General features: G+C 40.4%; 1 protein-coding gene across 1 annotated transcript; it reads left to right on the top strand.

The window, feature by feature from the left end:
• Positions 1–10,199: 10,199 nt before the first annotated feature.
• Positions 10,200–23,723, top strand: SNRPC (small nuclear ribonucleoprotein polypeptide C). Its single transcript, XM_080806888.1, has 6 exons — positions 10,200–10,258; positions 10,603–10,645; positions 15,332–15,440; positions 18,556–18,645; positions 19,981–20,085; positions 23,095–23,723. The coding sequence occupies exons 1-6, from the start codon at positions 10,251–10,253 to the stop codon at positions 23,217–23,219; spliced, it is 480 nt and encodes a 159-aa protein (XP_080663014.1). The 5' UTR covers positions 10,200–10,250; the 3' UTR covers positions 23,220–23,723.
• Positions 23,724–23,940: the final 217 nt, after the last annotated feature.

Raw genomic sequence — 23,940 nt, 5'->3', positions numbered from 1 at the left:
AACAGACTTTTTCAGTGAGCAAATGAAAGATTTTAAAGGGCATCCAAGAGGTAAGGAACAAGAGCATTGGGGTTCTTAAAATCTCAGGACTAAAAGCTTCTTTTTCAAGTGTCGTTGATGGAGCTTAGATTAAAGTCATCAACCAGGTTGAATCACTTGCAGTCTGAGAACACCTAACCAGGCATCCATTCCATTCCATCCTTGTGATCCATTCCAGGATCACAAGGATTGGGGGGGGGGGGGCGGTGCATTCACATTCACAGGTGTTGGTTTAGGAGACTACATGTTATTTGAGTGTTGTTTAATGAAGAGTCCGTTTGCTCAAGAAGGCAATTTGTAGAGCATGGACAGTGCAGCCAAGACATGTGGTGTGCCCCAATACCACATCATTTTTTCTTTTTTTTTTTCCTTATTTTAAAAACTATCATATTTAATTTTAAAAAATTTATGAAGTTTAAACATCAAAATTTCAAAAAGGTATACATACTGTGAAATATATCCCTCCCACCTTTACCTTCCCCAGCAGAGAAGCACTGTTACTAGTTTTCTGGCATCTCGTTAAGAGAATTTGAATGCATTTACAAGATAATACATGCATGTAGTATCTGCCTTCTTTTTTATGTGAATGATATCTCCTGTATACATTGTTCTGTGTCTTGCATTTTTCATTTTTTAAAAAGATTTTATTCATTCATTTGAGAGAAAGACACAGAGAGAGAGAGAACACTAGTGAGGAAAAGGGGCAAAGGGAGAGAGACAAGCAGACTCCCCCCTGAGCAGGGAGTCCGATGTGGGAATTTATCCCAGAACCCTGAGATCATGACCTGAGCTGAAGGCAGACACTTAACCCACTAAGCCACCCAGGGGCCCCTATCTTGCTTTTTCAGTCAATAATATGTCTTGGAGAGTTTTCCAATCAATACACAAAGATATTTCTCATTCTTTTTTACAGCTGCATAGTGGTCCACTGTATGGATGTCCCGTAATTTATTTAACCAGACCCTTTTTGATACACATTTAACTTTTTAGAATTTTGCTTTTTCTTTCAAGTACTGCTTTAGTGAAAATCCTTGTATATACATCATTTTGCACACCTGCAACTATAACTGTAAAATAAATTCCCAGAAATGAAGTTGCTGCGTCAAAGGGTATATACACATGTTATTTTGGTAGACTTGACCAAATTGCCCTCAAAAGGAATGAGTCCAATGCTGATAACGCATGATGGCTCCTATTTAGCCACATTTATGGCTAATCTAAGTGTTCTCAATCTTTTGGATTTTTACCAATCCAATAAATAATTAGTTTAGTTTTTTTTTTTTTAAGATTTTTATTTCTTTGACAGAGGGAGCAAGAACACAGCCAGGGGAAAGGGAGAAGGAGAAGCAGACACCCCGCTGAGCAGGGAGCCTGATGCGGGGTTTTATCCCAGGACACTGGGATCGTGACCTGAGTGGAAAGCAGATGCTTAAGGACTGAGCCACCCAGGCACCCCTTACTTTGAATCCATACTGAGGATGGCTATCTTTTTGTGTGTTTAGTGGACATTTATATTTCCTTTTCACTAAGATTTATTTGCTTAAAGATTTTATTTATTTATTTGGAGAGAGAGAAAGAGAGATAGAGAGATTGCACACAAGCCGGGGAGGGGCAAAGGAAGAGGGAGAAGTACGCTCCCCATTGAGCTCGGAGCTCAATCCCAGGACCTGAGCTGAAGTCAGATGCTTAACTGACTGAGCCACCCAGGTGCCCCAAGTTTATTTTTAATTATTATTACTTTTTAAGTAAGCTCTACACCTAATGTGGGGCTTGAACTCACAACCTCAAGAGTCACATGCTCTCCTGACTGAGTCAGCCAGGTATCCCTCATTTGTACTTTTTAATTGAGTTGGTGATCATTTTATTTTTGTTTTGTAGGTGCTTTTTATCCCCAACATCTTTATTAAAAGTCATTATATTATTTGAAGTATAAATGGTGCACATTAAGATTCAACTTTTCATGGAGCTGTCCCTTGTATGTGGGAGGCCTGGCTACATATTGGTGCTTTGGAGTACTTACTTGAAAAACTCAGGCTTATCAGTTGCAGTAAGAGAGTTACTGGGAACAGGTGACACTCAGGCCACGATTTCAAAAAGTCTCATAGGTACAAGCAGTGTGTTCAACAGGAAGAATTTAAGCTCTGGTTGAAGCTCTTGGGTTTGAATCCTATCTTTACCATGTATTTGCTATGCAATTTTATTCATATTACGTCACCTGTTTGGGTCTTGGTTTCCTCATCAGTAAAAAAATAAAAACCCTCGAAATTAAATGCCATCAGATAACATAATGAAGGCACATTGTCCAGTGCTGACACAAACTCGGTGCTTTATAAATGTGCTTCCCTTTTCTGCAGCAAAAGCCAGTCACTAGGAGCGCCTGGGTGGCTCAGCGGGTTAAAGCCTCTGCCTTCGGCTCGGGTCATGATCCCAAGGTCCTGGGATCAAGCCCCACATCGGGCTCTCTGCTCAGCAGGGAGCCTGCTTCCTCCTCTGTCTCTCTGCCTGCTTCTCTGCCTACTTGTGATCTCTGTCTGTCAAATAAATAAAATCTTAAAAAAAAAAAAAAGCCAGTCATTAAAGACCACATACTCTGAAGCAACAGAACGGGTATGTGTGTGTGTGTGTGTGTGTGTGTGTGTGCGCGCGTACACACACGTGTACGTGTGCTTGCGCACGCCATTCCAAACCATGACCTCAGATCCTATTAAAGTCTTAAGCCATGAAAAAGCCACTTATGTTTCTGTTTCCAGCTTTCCAAGTTCACACCCCTAGAGTCAGGCTGAAAGCTTCCTGTGCTAATAAAATGGGCTCAGAGAGAAAATACTACATTCCAAGAGAAGATATTCCAAGAGTGAGTAATAACTCCTTTTCAGTAAAAAGAGTTACTCAAAACCACCCTGCCAAACCTGTTCTTCTGCCTTGTTCTTCTGCAGGCTTCCTCCTGATACCATGATCTGCCAACCCAACAGCAGTAGATTAATAAAGAGTTTCAAAAAAAAGAACTTGTTCTCCAGATCCTGGGACTTTGACCTTTTTTATTTCCAGCTGTAAACTCTCTGTTTACTGTGAGGGAGACTAGACAATCACAGCAGAACTAGTGAATAATCATTCCCTCCCCATCAGCTGGACGAACACGGATAGGTCTGCTGCCATCTGGAAGGTGCTGGATGGGCCTCTTCACTGAGGTCCCAGTGTCACTCAGGCTAGGTTGCCAGAAGCCTTATGTCCAGGCACTGGCCTTGGAATGCAGCAGGTAGGTCACCTCTCAACTGGTTTCGCTTTCAAGGTAGAATGACTAACAATCCAGTGAGGTCCTCAGAAGGACTTCCCTTCCTCTTACCAGCCATGGTCATGAATTCTCAGCCACAGTTATGTTCACACCCACCTGGGAGACCTGGTGTGAACTTCTAAAGCTGGTGCCCTATGTCTTGCTGTTGTTTCCAAATAGACCAAGTTTTAGCCTCTGAGGCTACTTCATGGCAGCCAACTCTCAGTTCTAAAAAGGACTTGGGGGATAAAGCCCCAGTTGTGTGCTCCTCCCCAGTGAGGTATCTGTCAACAGATCAACACTCTCCAAACTGGAAATACAGCTCAGAGTGCAGAGTTAAGTCCACCTGGGATTCAGCCTCTCCCCCACATTTTGGGGCCCTGAGGTCTGGGAAGGGAAAAATAATGGTGGATTCTGAAGAGCTCTTAGTAGATAGAAGAGTCAGCAGCCACAGATGGCTTAAAGCGGGCCTGAAGTCTCTTACTGGAAGGGAAACAAAATGAGTCTGAGTTCCACAGCTCTTCTCTTGTGTGGCCCTGAGAAGACCTGGAAGGATTCCTGGATGTGTGTGTAATTCAAGAGACCCGAGTTTTTAATAGTGATTCTTATTACTCACAGTGCCAACAGTATTTGCCAATTACTGCATGGCTAACCATGGGCTTAGTGCTTTTTAAGAGTTATCTTGGGGGGGTGCGCCTGGGTAGCTCAGTGGGTTAAAGCCTCTGCCTTCGGCTCTGGTCATGATCCCAGGGTCCTGGGATTGAGCCCCACATCAGGCTCTCTGCTCAGCAGGGAGCCTGTTTTCCCCCTCTCTGTCTCTGCCTGCCTCTCTGCCTATTTGCGATCTCTGTCTGTCAAATAAATAAATAAAATCTTAAAAAAAAAGTTATCTTGGGACCCCTGGGTAGCTCAAATGGTTAGCGTGTGCCTTCGTCTTGGGTCATGATCCCAGGGTCCTGGGATCAAGCTCTGCTTTGGGTTCCTTGCTCAGAGGGGAGCCTGCTTCTCCTTCTGCCTGCTGCTCCCCCGGCTTATGCTCGGTCTTCCTCTAACAAATAAATATATAAATAAAATCTTAAAAAAAGGAATTATCTTATTCCTCAGTCCTTACAGCCATGACCTCATGAAGTAGGCATTATTATTGCCCCCCTATTACAGATGAGAAAGTTAAGACAGAAAGAGGTTAAGCAACTTCTGCAAGGTCCAAGCAACAGCTTGTGGTACTGGCATTCAAGCACAGGCATTTGGGATCTAGAAGTTGTGCTTATTATTACTACATGATATTTTTTCTTGACGAAGTTGTCTTATCATAGTCCTTACTATATAATGCTATATGGCTCTTTGTTTAAATGCTTACTGTGTACACTAAACTTGATGGTGGGCACAGCGTGTTTAGTCATTTTCCCACTATTGGTTGCCAACACAGACCTGAACACCAACTGGGTGGTCAGCAAACATTTATTGAAGAGATATTAAATATATTAATATTAAATATATCAAATATTAAATAACTGAATATTATTATATTTAAATATATTAAATATTAAATAACTGAATATTACTTTCTGTGCCTTAGCATTGGTGAAAGATGAGAGAGAGAGGAAGGGAAGTGTAGGTTACCAAGGCACCAAGGACTCAAGTCCTCTGGTGGTTACAATGGAAATTACCACCGTAAACTGGTCATTTCCTTTGAGGTGGTGTTGCAAACTGGATTAGGTATGACCAACGGTGGATGCTGTACACACCATTTCCGGTCCGGGATGCTTTCCTGTACTTCTTCCTTGAAAACAGTACCCACCCACCCACCACCTCCTGGGTACTCCTGCCTCACTCCCTGGGGTTTCAGTGGGACTGTTATTACAATTTCCTACCCATCCCTATCCTAAATCTGGCCATTCAGGCTCCTCCCTGGCTTTTGGCATTGTAGTTCTAGAAGAATGGAATTTTGGGGATATTTGAGGCTATTTTACCTGGTGCCAGGGAGGAAGCCAGGCTGCAATGTGAGAGGATGAAGCCCATGTGCACAGAGAAGCGGACAAGCAGAGATGAGATGAGAGATGGAGAGACAGAGAGACCAAGTAACATCTTTTGAGACCATACCTGGAGATAAGTCTACCCTGAGATGTCCCAGGCTTCTGGGCCTCTGTAAGGAACTATTTGGCAAAGCTAGTTTAAGCTGGTTTTGTCACATATAACCAAGATAACCATTTTCTTAAAAAGATTTAATTTATGTATTTGAGAGAGATAAAGAGAGCTTGAACACAAGCAGGGAAAGGGGCAATGGGAGAGGGAGAAGCCGACTCCCTGCTGAGCAGAGACGCCCCCCCTGATACGGGGCTCGATCCCAGCACCCCAAGATCATGACCTGAATTGAAGGCAGATGCTTCACCAACTGGGCCCCCCCAGGTACCCCTATTCTTTCTTTTTTAAGATTAAAAAAAATTTTAAGATTTTATTTATTTATTTGAGAGACAGAGATCACAAGTAGGCGGTGAGGCAGGCAGAGAGAGAGGGGAGGAAGCAGGCTCCCTGCTAAGAAAAGAGCCCAATGCGGGGTCCTGGGATCATGACCTGAGCTGAAGGCAGAGGCTTTTATCACTGAGCCACCCAGGCGCCCCAAGATTTTTAAAAATTTTTAAGTAATCTCCACACCCAATGTGGGTTATCAAACTTACAACCCTGAGATCAAGAGTTGCACACTCCACCAACTGAACTACCCACATGCCCCAGATACTTTAAGGCTCTGAAACATATGAAAAAATGCTCAATTTATTCACAAGAGAAATTAAAATTATAATACAATAACACTTTTAACTTATTAGATTGAAAAGATGAAAAAGCTCTCTTTTTTATAAGATTTTATTTATTTATTTGTCAGAGAGAGAGAGAACACAAGCAGGGGGAGCAGCAGGCAGAGAGAGAAGCAGGCTTCCCTCTGAGTAAGGAACCCGAAGCAGGGCTCGATCCTAGGACCCTGAGATCATGACCTGAGCCAAAAGCAGAGGCTCAACCCACTGAGCCACCCAGGTGCCCCTGGAAAAGCACTCTCAAATACAATCACAGGAGAGGGATATTTTTGTAATAGTTTTCAAAATGATACATGCAAAGCTCTTTAACCTAGTAATTCCAGTTCTAGAAATCCATCCTACCAATAAATGTGCCAGTTACCTGCATGCTTCGGCATCACTGGCACAACAAAAGACAGGAAACAATTGACTGAAGAGTGGTTAATATATTGAGATACATCTATACATCTATACAATAAAATACTGTGCAGTGTTGGGAAATAGTTTCAGGAAACATATGTTAATATTTGCATTTGTGTGGCCTATCTCTGGAAGAACATGCAAGAAACTGGTAAGGGGGTATGTATATGGGAACACACTTTGGTTCTTTTCTAATTTTGTACCATGTGTACTTATTAGTTATTCAAAAGTAAATAAACAAAATGCATTTTAAGTTCAAAATATCTTAAGAGAAATTGAAAAATAAAAATAAAATAAAATAAATATAAATAAATATAAAATATAAATATAAAATAAAATATAAAAAATATAAAATAAAATATAAAATATATAAAATATAAAATAAAAATAAAAAATAAAATAAAATATAAATAAAAATAAAATAAAAATATTATTCATAAAATAGATTTGCAAACACTATGAGTTTTTAAGATACATAAGAGTTCAAGGGCATGTCAAGCTCAGGTAGGCATTTGGGATTTTCCCTTGAGACCTAAGGGAATGAGGGTAAAAAATAAACTCTCTCAGTCACTTGGGACACTCAGAGGAAATGTGTGAAAAGCATTCTTTCCAGATAACAGGGCCCGTAAGCAAGACTCAGGGGAGATACCCTTTGGAACCTGGAAGTAAAGTCACTCTCTGAGTCCTGGAAAACAGACAACTCTAAGTCTTTAAAACCGAGGGAATTTAATTCAGAGAATTGGTTTATATAGGGGCGAAACAGAGAAAAGTGGAGTAGCCTGGAGACGTGCAATAGCAAGAAGCTACTGGAGGGACAGAAGAAGGACATCTTGTTACCAGAGACCAGGCCTAGGATCATCTGCTAGATGAAACAGAGAAAAGTGGAGTAGCCTGGAGACGTGCAATAGCAAGAAGCTACTGGAGGGACAGAAGAAGGACATCTTGTTACCAGAGACCAGGCCTAGGATCATCTGCTAGAAGCTGGAGCCAGGTAGGTGGGTGGAGACAGCCTGATACTAGGGATGAGGTGAGGTGGTGATAATCTGCCTATTTCCTTAATCTCTCTAATTTCCAGAAATGGATCCCTTAGATGTTGCCCATCAATTCAGCCTGGAATCCAACCAGTGCAGGAGTCCAAGACACAAAATCTTTATGGCATCATTCCCCACTGCCATACTGAAAAGAGCAAGGGAATGGTGAGGAATGGTTTTGGGGGTAAAACAGCCCCAATATCAGCACAGAGGGAAATCAGGGAGGAAAAAACAAAAACATAGTTGACAAATCTAACCCCTTTGAGAAGAATCAACTCAGGGTGCCTACACAAAGATGGATTACTAGAACTGCAACATTAAGGCCCAGATATTTTCCACGAAATTTCCTTTAGAGCTGGTTTGTCCAAACTAGGCTCTAACCCTGAACCATACTCTATGTCTGATTGTTATTGTAAGGACCTATTTTATGTTTATATTTTGTCAAGAGGCTTTCATTGAGGTTAAACAAAACCTTGTTTAGCCCTTGAACTGTCCTCGCTCCCCTTCCCCCAGGGGATTCACTTAAAGGCGGTCCCGGAAACCAGCTCCGGGTAACAATGCCCAGATACAAAGGTGGGTCAGGCCAGGTGGAGACATCCGATCAGTAGGGGGTTGCATACTGTCTCCCTAGCTACCAAGGAGTATGGGCCCCCGCCCTTTGGGTACCCTTTTGGCGCCAATCCTAATCAAGGTATAATAGGCTGATTCAAATGTCTACTAGGGTAAATTATAATTCAATTGGTCACCTAGCATCACTGTGGAGTTTCCTGTGTGTGTTACAATCTCATTGGTCACCTGTGCGTGGCCAGGCCCAACCGCATGGTCTTTGCCCTTAAAAGCTAGACTGTGAAACAGACAAGGGTCGCCCTCTCTTGTAAGAGGTGCGGCCCCGAACGTTCGGTTAGATTCTTGATGCTTGGCGCGAAATAAAGCTTTGCTTGACCTTCGCTTTGTATCAGTCTCGCTCCTTTAATCACGGACCCGTTATTGGGGCATAACAGTTGTGTCTCTTAAAAACATTTAAATCTAGAATGACACTTTCTGTTGACTTCATGAAGGAAAGAGGCCATTTGTCCTATAGAATATCCCACCTTCTGAATCAGTTTACTGTCTTTTGCTTTACTTTAGCTTGATCCTCTTGCCTATCCTATAAACTTGATTAGATCCAGTTGAAACATTTTTGGTAAAAATAGGTGATAGTTGATGATGTCTATTTAACATTGGCATCCTAGCAGGAAACACGTAATATGACTATTCCACCATTTATAATGCTAAGATTTACCACTGTTGGAATGATGAAAGCCTGATAATTTCATTGCACAGTTAACTTTTAAGACCAGGAAGTAATCTTTGTGGTACACCTAACCTTGTGAAAGCTAGTTTTTTTCATTTGAAACGTGAATAATAGAATTTTTCTTTTTTTAAGGTTTTTTTTTTAAAAGATTTTATTTTTAAGTAATCTCTACACCAGAGGTGTGGCTCAAACTCAAAACCCGGAAATCAAGAGTTGCGTGCCCTACCTACTGAGCCAGCCAAGCACTGGAATTGTGAATAATAGAATTGTTGAATAAAGCAAATAATTAATGCATTCAAAGCACCTAGGACATAGTAAACATTCAAATAAAGCAGCAATTATGATTATTTTGGTTGCAACTCCACAAGCAGAGAATATGAAGAAGGAATCAAAAACTCTTCCTCTCCATTCCAACATTTACTTCCCTTTTCTGAGAGGTCGGCAGTTTTCGAGTCTCATAGACAGGCTGGACTTTTGGCCTTGTTACTAAACAGGTCAGGTCTGTGGACAAGATAGTAGTAGTATCAATTTCCCTTTATGTAAATTAACTGCCATATGCGGAGGGCGTAGTATGTTCAAACATTGCACTATATACTTTACGAACATTTTTGCATTTAATTCTTCCTTACACCTCACAAGCAAGAATTATTATCCATATTTTCCAGATGAGGAAATTGAGCCTCAGAAAGTTAAATAACTTGCTCAGGCAGCACGACTTGGAAGCAGTAGATGGCACCTGAAATTGGGAATCCTACCATCTCCTAGGGTTGAGACTCAGAAAAGAGACGCTACATAAAACCGATTGCACCTGGCTTTAAGAAACCTATTATTTCTCAGTTGTCACCTTCTCAGCAAGTTTTCTCTCTCTTACTTAAAGTTGAACTCCTCTCTTCTCTGCTTCACTCCCTCATCCCCACACCCCCAGCACTTGACTCCACCTGACTACATATTAACTTTATTGTTTTTCCCAACTCCTACTGCCTACTCTATGACGGTAGGGATCTTTGTCTGTTTTGTTCACTGCTGACCTCGGCATTTCTAACAGTGCCTGGCACACACACGGAAATGCTTAGAAAGTTGTCGAAAGAACGACTAACACGCTGCCGGAAGCATCAAGGATGGAGATTTCAGGGGCGGGGATTGAACCTCGCAGGGGTCCTTCGTACATTTCCCCCCCCCCCCCCCCCCCCCGCCTTCCGCCTAGCTGTACGCGAGGAGGGAGAAAAGCCCCGCCCCTCGTTCGGCCGCCACCGCGGCTAAGGCCATCGCAGCGCAGCGCAGCAAGCGGATTGGATGACTGGGTAGGGTTTCTGGAGTCGCGTTTGACTCATAGGTTCCGGGGCGTCGGCGCTTACTGTGTGCGTCATTTCCGAGCGGCGCGGGTCGGAGTGTGCAACGGCCTGCAGAGCAACATGCCTAAGTGAGTGGGGCCCCGAATCTGCGGATGTTCTCGGTCACGGTCGCTAACTGTGTCCCATTGGGGTCGTGCAGAGAGGGTTCTAGCTCTTAAGATTTCCCGGGAAGGGAGAGGGTGTGGAGAAGGGAGCCTGGGAGTTGCAGATACTGCCCTCTTGCAGTGCCGGTAGGTCGACTCGGCCCAAGGCAACAAAAAAGCCTAGTTTCTGTCAGATTGCTTTGTCTGATGTCTTGGAAACAGGAATAGGTCTTTTTATAATTTGTCTTCATTGAACAGTACTCCGGTGGATGGGCATCTGTTAACTGGTGGTCGTCTTCTCTTTTTCTCTGTTTTCCACCTCTTTCCAGGTTTTATTGTGACTACTGCGACACGTACCTCACCCATGACTCTGTAAGTAGTGTTTCTTCTCAGTTTCAGAACACTTTGTGCTTAACAAATTAGATTTTTTTTTTTTAGGTGTAAATTTGTGCTTTTCATCCTGTTGAGGTTTAAGGGCTCCTGCTTGGAGAAAATAATCTGGATTTCTTTTCCCCCATCCTTCCTGTAACTGTTTTCATGATTTGTAGTTATTGGTCTTCCAGCAATTAGTGTTTTCAGTTGAGAACCAAAATAATAATGCTTTAACAAAATAGAAGGTGAAAAAAATTTTTATGGCACAAAAAGTTTCCTGGGACGTGTCCTAAAGTTCAAATACTTGATTGGGACAAGGCACTCAGACATTTTATTGATTAAACTGGAAAGAAATGCCTAAATTTGAAACTGAGTACTGTACTTTGACTTGATTAAAAACTGTCAAATAACAACCAAGATTGAGCATTTACTATGTGTCCACATGCTTTACATGTATCATTTTGTTTAATGCTCATATTAAGCCTATAAGGTTAGTATTATCTCCGTTTTGCAGAAGAGGAAACTGAGGTAGAGTATGCTTAAATGATTGACTAGGTGTTACTAAATCAGTTGTACAGAGCTAGAAGGTTAGCCTAAGCAGTCTAACTCCAGGGCTTCTCTGCGAGCAGCTCTCAGACTTTTTTTTGTCTCATGATCTCTTTCCACTCTTAAAAATTACTGGGTCATTTAAAAAAACAAGTTACGCCAGTTATATTGGTTTAGTTACTAATATTTGCTGTATTTGAAATTAAAACTTAAAATTTTAAAAATACTGATTCATTTGAAAGTAACAGTTTTTTAACAAAGTTTTTACTTGTAATACAAATAACATTTTAAAAGTGAAAAATAGCTATTTTCAAAAAGGAAAAAAGTATTGTGAAGAATGGTATTGCTTTAACCTTTCTGTAAGCTTCTGTAATGTCTGACTTAATGGAAGACAGGTGGATTCTTCTGTATTAAATTTGTTGCACTATGTTTTGGTTGAATTATATGAAGAATCCAAACTCACATGGATGAGGAGTTGAAAAAAGTAGGGTACTTTACCAGCCTTTTTAGATAATTGTGGATATTCTTTAATACTTTATATTACTGTGTCCAAACTAGTTGCAGTGTGGAATCTGAAACTATATCAAACTTTTCATACTCTGTTACATCAAAATTCACCGATCTGGGGTGCCTAGGTAGCTCAATCATTTAAGCATCTGACTCTTGATTTCAGCTCAGGTCATGATCTCAGGATTGTAAGATTGAACCCTTCCATTCTCTCTCTACCTCTGCCCTTCCCTGTCTCCACCCCTGACCACCCCCGCCCCCCGGCAATTTCACTGATCTGCTTTGCACTTTGAGTGAATCTTTTACCAGATGAGATTTTGTAATGTGCTTTGGTCATTTGGAAAATGAATATTGGAATATTGGTTCACTCTGTCATACCGGTGTTCCATGTGTTGACACATTTGATTATGTAATATAAAAATTCATATTAATGTCACAATCTAATCAGAAGGGGACTTTAAGTATTGGGAAGCTGACAAGCTCATGGTAGTAGCTAAGGTTTTCTAAAATTCTGAGTTTTGTTCAAAAGCTCAAATTTTATCCTTGGCAATAAATACTACCAATTGCTTCCTTTGAAGTGACAGGCTCACTTCACTTATTTCTGAGAAGTCTGAATCTCCTGTTTGTTTCTCAGTCAAGTAAAAATGACGTTCCATCAAAGAGGCAAATTGAACCATTTGCAGTCCTGCTTTTCTTTGAAATAGCATCATATTTTGGCATGCGGCTGAAGTACTTTGTACATCCCATTTTGTACCCAGAATTTTAAAAAGACATGGGGACGCCTGGGTGGCTTAGTGGGTTAAGGCTTCTGCCTTCAGCTCAGGTCATGATCCCAGAGTCCTGGGATCGAGCACCTCATCGGGCTCTCTGCTCAGCAGGGATCCTGCTTCCTCCTCTCTCTCTGCCTGCCTCTCTGCCTACTTGTGATCTCTGTCTGTCAAATAAATAAATAAAATCTTTAAAAAAATAAAAATAAAAAGACATGATCTCAAGAGTTTAGGTTTAATAGAATTAATAATTTTGCTGCTTCATCAAAGACAGTTTCAGTGAAACTGGTTCCCACCCTGCCGTGAGTGCAGTGTTGAAAAATACAACGACCTCTAATGCATTGGGTTGCCATTGCCTTGATTCATTCTAAAGTGCCAGAAGTTTGACATCATCTGTGCAAATGTCAATACAGTGGAAAAGGAAAGTAATGTCTTAACATCATTATGGAACGATTTGACTTCGCAGACCCCCTGAAAGGTGTGTCTCAGACACCCTTAGATGCCTGTAAGCCACACCTTGAAAACTATAGCTCTGTATTTGGCTGCCTCTGCAGAAATGTGATTAAACCGGAGCTCCTGATCATCTTGGCATCTTGAATAGTAGCTGCAAGAACCCTAGCCAGATGTTCAGTATTAATTTGTGGAACATGTAAGTAGGATGACTCCTCTTGAAGGAATAATAGTTTTGAATATTATTATAGATTGTCCTTGATGGGACTCCTCCAATAAGTTGGTATCACAGTAATTTGCCTATAGAGTCCCAGTTTTTATTTTGTTTTGTTTTGTCTTTTTGATCCTAGCCCCTTTCGCCCCTTATCATAATTTTCTAAAATTGTTAGTGAGTAGGTAATGCTTTTTTACCATTTTATAGCTTATCTTGCTAATGCCAACATTCAGAGAATTGAGAAGGATCCCTTTATAACAAATGTCTGTTTGTGAGAAATGTCAGGAAGCCCTGTAGAAAAATTCCATAGTGATTGAAGCAGTTCCCTGTGGTGGGCTTTGAAATGCAATAAACATTCAGCACTGCAGCTTTTGAGTTTTTGCTGATTTTTAGGCATGATTTTGTTATGAGGCTCAAGGCCTTGTTGTGTTATGTAATGAGTCACTGGAGAGTCAGGGAACAAACAGTATTTTGAAATGTAGACCATGAAAAGACAGTCTATGGTCATGTGATACTGGTCCTGTGTGCTGCTACTGAAGCAGTCCTATGAAGAGAGGTTCTGTTGGTAGGAGGTAGTTAGACAGCCATGAGGAGCATCTGAGTAAGGTCTGGACTCCAGGCCTTGGTTTGCTACTTACCAACTATGTGTTTTAAGACAAGTCTTTAAGCATAAATTAAGGATAATAGGCTCGTGATTTTTAAAATCAATTTTATTGAATTTTATATATATATATATATATATACACACACACACATTTTTTTTTTTTTTAAGATTTTATGTGTTTATTTGACAGAGAGAGAGAGATCACAAGTAGGAGAGCAGCAGGCAGAGAGAGGGGGAAGCAGGCTCCTTGCTGAGCAGAGATCCCTGATGCGGGCTCGATCCCAGGACCCTGAGATCATGACCTGAGCCAAAAGCAGAGGATTAACCCACTGAGCCACCCAGGCGCCCCAATTTTATTGAATTATATTTCGATTAAATGCATACCTTTTAAGTATGGTCTGATAATTTGGCAAATAATTACCATTTGGTATATACATGAGATACAGAACATTTCCATCACCCTAGAAAGTTCCTTTGTGTTTTTTTACGGTCTGTCCCCTGCACCCTTAGCTCCAACTGATCTGGTTTTTATTATGAAAGATCAGTATTAACTGGTTTTAAAACTTCATATGAATGGAATCTTAGTGTATCTCATTTCTTTTGCTGAGTGTGCTTTTTTTTTTTTTTTTTTTAAGATTTATTTGAGAGAGAGAGCAAGCACTAGTGGTGGGAGGGGCAGAGGGACCAGCATACTCCCTGCTGAGCTGGGAGCTGGATGCGGGGCTCAATCCCAGGACCCCGAGACCATGACCTGAGCTGAAGGCAGATGTGTAGCTGACTGAGCCACCCAGGCGCCCTGAGCATCCTTTTGAGATTCATCCATAATTGTGTGAATTAGTGATGGGTTCTTTCTGATTAATATTCCATTGTACCATGCACATGTGATTATTAGGATGATTGAGACACTGCTTGTAAAGTACATAGCATGGTGTTTGGCATGTAGTGTTAAATAAATGTTAACTTAAACAAATGGTTAAATGTGTGGAGTTTATCCTATGTCAGTTTTACCTCAGAAAAGCTGTTAAAAAACCAAAGGATTAGTGAGCTAGAGACAAAAGTCTGTATGTGAGTCATAGTCTGTATTCTAGACCCATAGTCATTTAAAAGAAGATATTCTCATAAACAGTATACTTTAAATATATGTAAGCTGTATTATTTTGCTATAGAATAATCTAAGAAAGGGCATTAAAATGGCATTATGTTCTTGATCAGGAGTTTGCAAACTTTTCCTTCAAGTGCCAGACTGTAATTATTTTAGGTTTGTGGACCATATAGTCTTTTTTTGCGATGACTTGTAGAGAAAAGACATAGATAATACCTGAGCAAATGAATGTGGTTGTGTTCCACTCTGTTGTTTTACAAAATCAGGTGACTGGCCCATGGGTCATAGTTTATTGACCTCTGGTCAGATGATAAATATATAAATTTATTTATAAATGACCACAGTGCATTGTTGGCTAATGTTTGTAAATGGTGCTTCAGCCCCCAGCTAAAGCTGCTAAAGGTAGCCAGGCTACCTATATATACAGAAAGGCTTTATGAAATTTCTGATCTGGAGCACTTGTTTCTGTGACCCATATGACCTTTTTGTCTTACAGCCATCTGTGAGAAAGACACATTGCAGTGGTAGAAAACACAAAGAGAATGTGAAAGACTACTATCAGAAATGGATGGAAGAGCAGGCTCAGAGCCTGATCGACAAAACAAGTACGTTTCAGTCTCTTGTTCTGTTGTGGGAGAATGGTCCCATTCTTTCTCATCCCTGTCTCTCTTTTGTTTTCCACAGAAGAAGCTCATTCTGAGTGATAAATAGGAGCATTCTGATGTGTTCAACGAAAGAATTAGAAGGTCGTTGGTTTCCCAGGGAATATACGAACACATGAATAGTAATTATTGAGGCTGGAGCAATCAGATATTGATTAGATTGGGAAGTGGGGCAGAGAAGAATGAGTTGCCTAGTATTTCTTTATTGACATGGACCAGATATTGTAGCAAACTTATGTGAAACCTCCTTTGTAGTGATCATAAGTTTTTGTTTTTATTTTATTTTTTAAAGATTTTATTTATTTGAGAGAAAGCGCTAGTGCACAAGCAGGGGGAGGGACAGAGGCAGAATGAGAACACAGGGTCCCCACTGAGTAGGGAGTCAGATGTGGGGCTTCCCAGGACCCTGGGATCATGACCTGAGGTGAAGGCAGATGCTTAACCAACTGAGCCACCCAGGCGCCCCTGATCATAGTTTTTAGAACTATTTTCCTTTTATAATAGGAAAATGTGGAGGTGGATTTATAGTTACTTTCAAAGAGTTTGAGAGACTTTGAGTTTCTTATTCCTGTAGTCCTGACAAAGATACTCAGTTAAGAAGGAAGTAATGGCTGTGACAAAGTAACCTGAGTATGTTTCAGACCTCTGCTGGACACGCCATGCTCTTTTTGTTTTGTTTTGTTTTGTTTTCTGTAGGCTCCCAACGCAGGGCTTGAACTCATGACCCTAAGATCAAGACCTGAGCTGAGATCAAGAGTCAGAAGCCTAACCACCTGAGCTACCCAGGCCCCCCTCTTTTTGTTTAATTTGGGAAATATTTGTGTGGCTCGTTGAGTTCAAGACACTGACAGAAGATGTAGCATTTCTATGTTAGATCATGCTGGTGTATTTTAAACATGGCCTTTCTCATTTATTGTATTCAGAGCTGGTGGGCAAATGTGGGCTTTGATTGTGTTGCAATTTTAAGAAAACAAAGCTTATGGAAAATACTAAAAAAGGAGGAAGACGGGTTAATGAAAGAACCTTCTATGGCTGACCCCAACCTCTGATTTCCATCACCTCGTTGCAACAGTGTTGTTTTGTTTATACCAGGTTCTCAGACAGCGCTGTTGGCATTTGGGGCTGGATGATTCTTTGTTGTGGAGCTGTCCTGTGCGTTGTAGGCTGTTGAGTGGCAGCCCTGGCATCTACCCACCAGATGCCAATAATATTTCCCAGTGATGACAACTAAAAATGTCCCCAAGCATTGCCCAGTGTCCCCAAGAGGGTCAAAATTGCCTTTAGTTGAGAGCCACCAGATACCTTCATCTTCTCCCTTTCTCCATCCTGGATTATTAAGGAGCAAATCTCGGACATTGTCCTGTTTCTTTTGAAAAAATACGTTGTATGAGGCGTCTGGGTGGCTCAGTTGGTTAAGTGTCTGTCTTTGGCTCAGGTCATGATCCTGGGGTCCTAGGATTGAGCCCCACATCAGTCTCCCTGCACAGTGGGGAGCCTGCTTTTCCCTCTCCCTCTGCTGTTCTCCCTGCTTGTGCTGTCTGTGTCGTGTAAATAAAATCTTTGGAAAAAAGAAAAATGTATTATGATGTAATCTTTTTTTCAAAGATGTTAGAAATTTCTTGGCATTTACGTTTAGAACTGTATTCATTTAGTTATTTTGTGGATGCAGCAGCAGAATTTAGGATGAGTAAATGTTTTTGATGAAAGACTTGGAGGAGAGAAGGCAAGCCCTCAGGAACACCATGTGATGTTGATGTCCATGATTATGTTGGCTTTGAGTCCACTGTTGAGCCGATGGCTTAGCTACTCCCTCTTCAGTCTTTACAAGTTGTCCTTTTGCTTGGGGTGTGGGAGGTGTCATTTTGATTGGAAAAGCCCTTGTTGGGATATGATCTCCTATAGAGCACAGGCTCTATTCAAAGGCATATGAGTAGCTAGCTGTGCATAAATCTCCACTTCTAAAAGTCATCTTTTTGGATCTGGTCTTTAGGAGTTAGCAGTGATTTACTTCTGTAATTTGACCTACATTGCACTGGTTGGGATGGAATGGGGATAGGTGGGGTATCCTTAGACTACAGATTGCATTGAATTCGAAAGGACTTACATTTAGGAATAGCTTTTATGAGTGTACATTTTATTTTTATTTTTAAATTTTATTTATATATTTACTTAATTTTAGTTCTAGTATAGTTAACTATGAGTATGTATCTTAGTATTTATGTGTGACTTCTTTGTAAAGCCACTTATTAATTATCTTTGATTTCTTTTGTCTTCATTTGTGCCCTGGAAGAAAAAAGTTGATTATATCGGACATTTTTTTAAGATTATAATCTTCTTCAGGGCAGGCTCTTGCTTTGAAATCTTTGTTTCTCTTTCGTGTCTCTTAGTACATTAATTTCAAAACTGGTAAACCAAAATGATGTGAGGTTTTACAAAAGCCTGGTCTTTGGGCAGGTATCACACATTTCCAGACAAAACTATGAATGGTTCAAATTGTGAACAGCATCTACAGATTAAAGATGTCTGCATCTCTTTGGTAAGACATTGGTAATGGGAGGTCTTCATTCCATTCTCCCATAGATCAGCCACAGAAATGCTGACTAAATAAAAATAGGTTAAAAAACCCAAATCAGTAAACAAATTAATTGTAATTTTTGCTGGTGAATACCTACGGTTGATTTAAAACTTCTAGAGGCCGTGATGTAATAATCTTTTTTTTTTTTTTTTTTTTTTTTTAAGATTTTATTTATTTATTTGACAGACAGAGATCACAAGTAGGCAGACAGGCAGGCAGAGAGAGGGGGGGAAGCAGGCTCCCCGCTAAGCAGAGAGCCCGATGCGGGGCTCGATCCCAGGACCCTGAGATCATGACCCGAGCTGAAGGCAGAGGCTTTAACCCACTGAGCCACCCAGGCGCCCCATGATGTAATAATCTTAAATGAAGTAAAGTGAAATAATTGGGACCGTTAACGATTTAAAAGAAAATGGTTTATTTTAGTAAGTGGGTTGTTGAGTTCTTATTCACTGTGTGTTGTTTTTTTCCTTACTTTATCCAAAGCCGCTGCATTTCAACAAGGAAAGATACCTCCTACTCCATTCTCTGCTCCTCCTCCTGCAGGGGCAATGATCCCACCTCCCCCCAGTCTCCGTAAGTTTATGAAGTTTTCTTCTTAACAGCCATAACTTCAGGGTGGCAGATTATCCTTTGATTTTGTTAGATTACCTCACAGTTGACTTTTGATGCTCATGTACTGAATATATAGATAGTAAATGAAAACAACTTCAGTGGTATCATTTCTAAAATATCTTCAGAGTTAGATAGCATTATTGCTAGGATATTGTGTTTGTGACTTCCCAAGTGGGTCTGAGACAAATTCAATGGAAAGGTCAGAATGTACCTGTGATTAGATGAGTTCATATATGAAGCTCATTATTATTATTATATTAGGTAAGCTAAAATATTAATACATCGATGAGTACATTACATTATTTACTGCCGTGAACCCAACACTGGAGGATTAAAGTAGTAGATAAACTCTTCAGTCGTTTTTCCTATTTTCTAACCCACCTAACACCAATATATGTACCTTGGGAAAGACAGAATCGGACAGTTGAAAGTGGAAGGGATCAAAGGCCTCTCCTCTCTATGAAGGTTTTTTGTTTCTGAATGACAGAAGGAGAATGAGTAATTAGGCCATAAGTTCCATGGCTCTCCTGAAAGGGCTCAGATTGAAATTGAATTCAGAAACCTAAACTTGGTCTTGTAAGTAACCCTGGATATAAACATGGGGAAGTAGGCTATTTATATAGTTGCACACTAATGCAGATCGGCCACTAACGGCCCACCAAACCTTTCTTGGGCATCCGCCATCCTGGGACCAATCAGGCCTTGGGTCACAGCGGCTCTCAGGTTACTTCTCTGTCCTAGTCTGTATTTTGGCTGGCTGGCACCCAACTCCATTATTTTAATAGTAGATGATTTATAGTATGAATGTGCCATAACTAACCTCACCATTTTCATATTGCTGGACATTTAAGTTGTTCCAGGTTGTTGTAAACTATACTGTCAAGAATATCTCTGCACATACATCTTCATCTTCATAGTTCCAAAGAATCTTTTAAAGATTTTGATTTTTTAAAAAATGGACCTGGGATTAGGTACTTGTGGCTTTACTTTGACAAAAACTCTACAGAAGGCATAATATTTTTTAAAAAAGAAATAAATAAAACTTCTGGAATTTTTTTAACTTGGGAGAACCTGACTTGATTTTATATTTCTGTTGAGGCAGTCTTGTTCTTGTTTTTTGGACATAAAGTTTTGTGGCATAATTATGTTTGCTGCTCTGCTCTTATAAAAAAGAAACCATAAGAAGTCTGTTGTTCCAGAACTTGGACTTAGACTGTGATGCCCCACTAGTTTCATAGAAAAGAAAATATTAATATGTAAGCATATCTTAATCTCTGCCCCCATTTGTTATTCCAGCGGGTCCTCCTCGCCCTGGTATGATGCCAGCGCCCCACATGGGGGGCCCTCCCATGATGCCCATGATGGGCCCTCCTCCTCCTGGGATGATGCCAGTGGGACCTGGTAAGTTTGAATCTCTTTCTTTTTAGGATGCTTCATTGTGTTTTAGTTCTCTGTTTCAATGGGATTCTTAGTTCACCATCAAACATGTTATTGCAACAAATTATATTTGGCAAACCTGTAATGATAAAAAGAAATATTTGTTTTACCAGTGTAATTGGATGATACCCAAAGACCTTGTACTACTAAAAACAGGATAAGGCTGCCTTTTTTTTTCTTCTTCTTCTCCCTCCTGCCACTTACTTGCCTCCTCCTGACTTTTGGCCATTTATAATGGAGAGAAAGGTAGATGAGTTTGTTCCACGGGAAGATAAAGGGGAGATAAAGATAAAACTTTTCTCTTTCAATTTGAAGCAGAGCTACCTCTTTTTGCTAATTTATTCTTGCTGGTTAACCAGGTCAAATTAGTACATGAAAAGGCCTTAGCACTATAGTTTGTCTATTCAGGGAGGGGGGGAAACACTTCAAACATTTTATTTTAACATAAACATTAACAGAAATTAATTTGCAGATGTTTCTGAGAGTCAGGGCCTTTGCTTTGAAAATGAGTCTGCTGACTGGAGCACAGTGTATTTCTTCCCTAAACCAATAAACCATATCCATAATGCATTCCCTTTCTTTCTCTTTTTTAAGATTTTATTTATTTATTTGTTTGTTTATTTGACAAAAAGAACACAAGCAGGGGGAGTGGCAGGCAGAGGGAGAGAGAGAAGCAGACTCCCTGCCGAGCAGGGAGTCCAGTGCGGGTCTTGATCCCAGGACCCTGGGATCATGACCTGAGTCGAAGGCAGACACTTAACAGATTGAGCCACCCAGGCGCCCCCTATAATGCATTCTTTACCAACTTTATTTTCATTATATTTCATGGTTAGAAACCTTGTGAGGCAATCTAGTTCCAATCTTTTATGATCCCTTCACCTACCAAATTTGTGAGCACTTTTGGGGTGATTTACTTGAGGTTTAGTTTTTATGGAAACAGTTCTTTTTTTTTTTTTTTAAGATTTAATTTCTGTATTTGACATAGAGTGGGGGTTGAGAGAAAGCACAAGCAGGGGGAGCGGCAGGCAGAGGGAGAAGCAGACTCCCTACTGAGCAAGGAGCCCCATGTGCAGCTCGATCCCAGGGCCCTGGTATCACGACTCAAGCCAAAGGCAGCTGTTTAACCAACTGAGCCACCCAGATGCCCCAAACAGTTCTTTTTTTATATTCATTTTATTGATTTGCAAAACAAATTATGTAATTAGAGTAAATACAGTGACCATAAGAAACCTCCAACTCAGCTGGTAAGACAAGGTGCAAAAAGGTATTAGAGTAGCTTCCTAGCCAGAAGCATTCAGTGTGCTCGCTGTGGGTATCATTTAGAGGGATGTGAGGAGAGTCTAGATAAGATAAGATTTTCTGCCTTGCTGGCTTCTGACCCAAAACAAAGTGATTTACATCTTTTGCATTCTTAAATCAGGGTCACAAATTCAAATTCTTAGAGGGGTTAGGGATGTGGTGAACTGGTGAATGCATGAAACACCTAAAGAAGGCTTCTAGAACTCAGCTTCAGCCTGCTGTTGACATTTGATAATTCAGGTTTGGTGTTGCCAGTTCTCCTGAGTATTTTGTTGTTTTCAGCCAAGACAATAATACGATTATTTGAATTAAAATAATTTAAGTAGTTGGGGATGGGCAGGGTTAAGAACGGGTTGGGATAAGATAGAAGGATGGCCAGGGGTGAATAAATACTGAAGCTGGATGATGGGTACATGGATGTTCTTTATCCTCTTTTTTTTCTATTCTTGTGTATGTTTGAACATTTCCGTAATAAAAAGTTAAAAAAAGGAATCTAGACTTACTACTTACTAGTAATTAGACTCTTAGTTGCCACTCTTGGCAACTAATTACAGTTAAATGCACTATGGAGACCAAAGTAAACAACTTTTCAGATGCCTCGTTTTCAGTCTTTGGTCCAGATGACTTTCCTCTAGGAAATGCTGAATATAGGTTATGTTATGGTGGGGTTTTTTAATAAGATACTTAGAGTTTAGTATTATTCTCTGTTCCTGTTGAAAATTGAAAAATTCTGTACCTGTTGTGTCTTTTCATATACTTGTGTTTTACTTCTTGTGAAAAGGCTGTATTTGGCTTTGAATATAGTTTTCTCTTGAACCATTTATCGCAAGCCATTAATCAAAATGGTTTAATAAGTAATTATGTCAATTTTTATATTTAAAAAGAAGACCTGAAAATTATGAGGCATAATAATAAAATGAATACCCGTGAACCCACCACTCAGCTGAGGAGGTAGAATATTCTCAATTCTGTGAAGCTGTCTATAATCTTCCTCCTCAACTTCCACCTTCACTTGCCCTCCCTGCCCTGGCTCATTCACTTGGCTGGTATATTGATGGGACACTGCAAAAAATTCCTTAACAGTTTCTAACATGCATTAGAAAAATCAGATTTTCGTGTGTGCACTAATTGTTGTAAATCACATTATTGCCTATTTTTCTTGACTTGAGCTAAGTATGGTTACTAACAGGTTCTCAGCATGGGCCTCCTGCTCACCTTTCCTACAACTCCGAACAAACGCTTAGTGGTAAGATTGTCCTCTGTGCCTGTGTACATTCATGAAATAGCTCCTGGTTATATGGTGGGTAGAATTGACTAAAAATGCTGACTGAGTAACATGTAATTTAGTTGTGAATTTCCCTGAGTTAGAAAAGGTCAATTTAGGGAACTAGTGTCCCTGGTGGTTTCTGGAAAGCAGTTTATTAATAGTTTCCCCCTTACTATCATTTGATCATGATTCCCATACGGTTCTTGTGTTGACCTTTGTTCTTTGTTTGAGAATGTCTAATTTACAGATGTGATGAATTTGTTGCATTTCTTCTGTCAAGTATGTCTTTCTTCCAGCATTTTGCAGGGGGGGGCTACTTTTTTGTCTTTAATTGAAGTCCCATCGAGCTTGCTCATAAATAGTATTTTCTGACTCTCTTTTTTCCTTTTCTTTCTTTTGTCCTGCAGCTCCTGGAATGAGGCCACCTATGGGAGGCCACATGCCAATGATGCCTGGGCCCCCAATGATGAGACCTCCTGCCCGTCCCATGATGGTGCCCACTCGGCCAGGAATGACTCGACCGGACAGATAAGGAGAGACAGGAACCTCTTTATATTCATTTTATATTACTTGTTCTACTTCACCAGGAGATCATGGTGCTGTGACTCTGGGTGTTTTCTCACAGCAGGACAAGGAAGACTTGCTTGTTCTTCCTATCAAAGAGAGAATAGTTTTTGCAGGGGAGTAGTGGGACAAAAAAAAAAAGTAATTTTCATTTGTATTGTGAAATGTGAAAATAAAATTGTCAGCTGTTTTAGTTAAAAACGTGTTCCCTTTTTTTCTCCCTTCTGTAGTCCTTGTGCATTATAAAAGAGATGAAGTATTCTGGTTGTGTTTCTCTAGCTCGTTCTCTCTGCAGGATGCCCTCTGCATGACATTCTTTTTCCTTAGCTATAGTGAGTCCCTTTGGACACCCTGCCTTTATTTAGAAAAGTTCTTTGTGCAAGACCTGGTAAACCTAACACTTGTAGATTAAAAGTATCAACTTTTTGTTGATTAAAACAATAAACAGCACAATTGGTTACTTTTTCACATGAACAGCATTTGGTGTAGTAAGTGGAAAATTTTAAATCATTTACGCTGAAGTAAGGAAAAAGACTTTCCAGGCTCTGTATGTCAGCTAAAGATGGCAAGCATTGCCTTAACCTCAGCTTCTCCTTTGTCTTAGTTCCTCTTTTTCTTGGGCTTCAATAATCAGAAAACTTTCTAATAGTAATGGTAAGATTAGGCGGATTTTCTTGATATAGAAGTTG

This window comes from Martes martes (genome assembly GCF_963455335.1).
Source record: "Martes martes genome assembly, chromosome: 6".
Taxonomy (NCBI): domain Eukaryota; kingdom Metazoa; phylum Chordata; class Mammalia; order Carnivora; family Mustelidae; genus Martes; species Martes martes.
The sequence above is the reverse complement of the archived record's forward strand: the minus strand, read 5'-3'. Positions and strand labels throughout refer to the sequence as shown.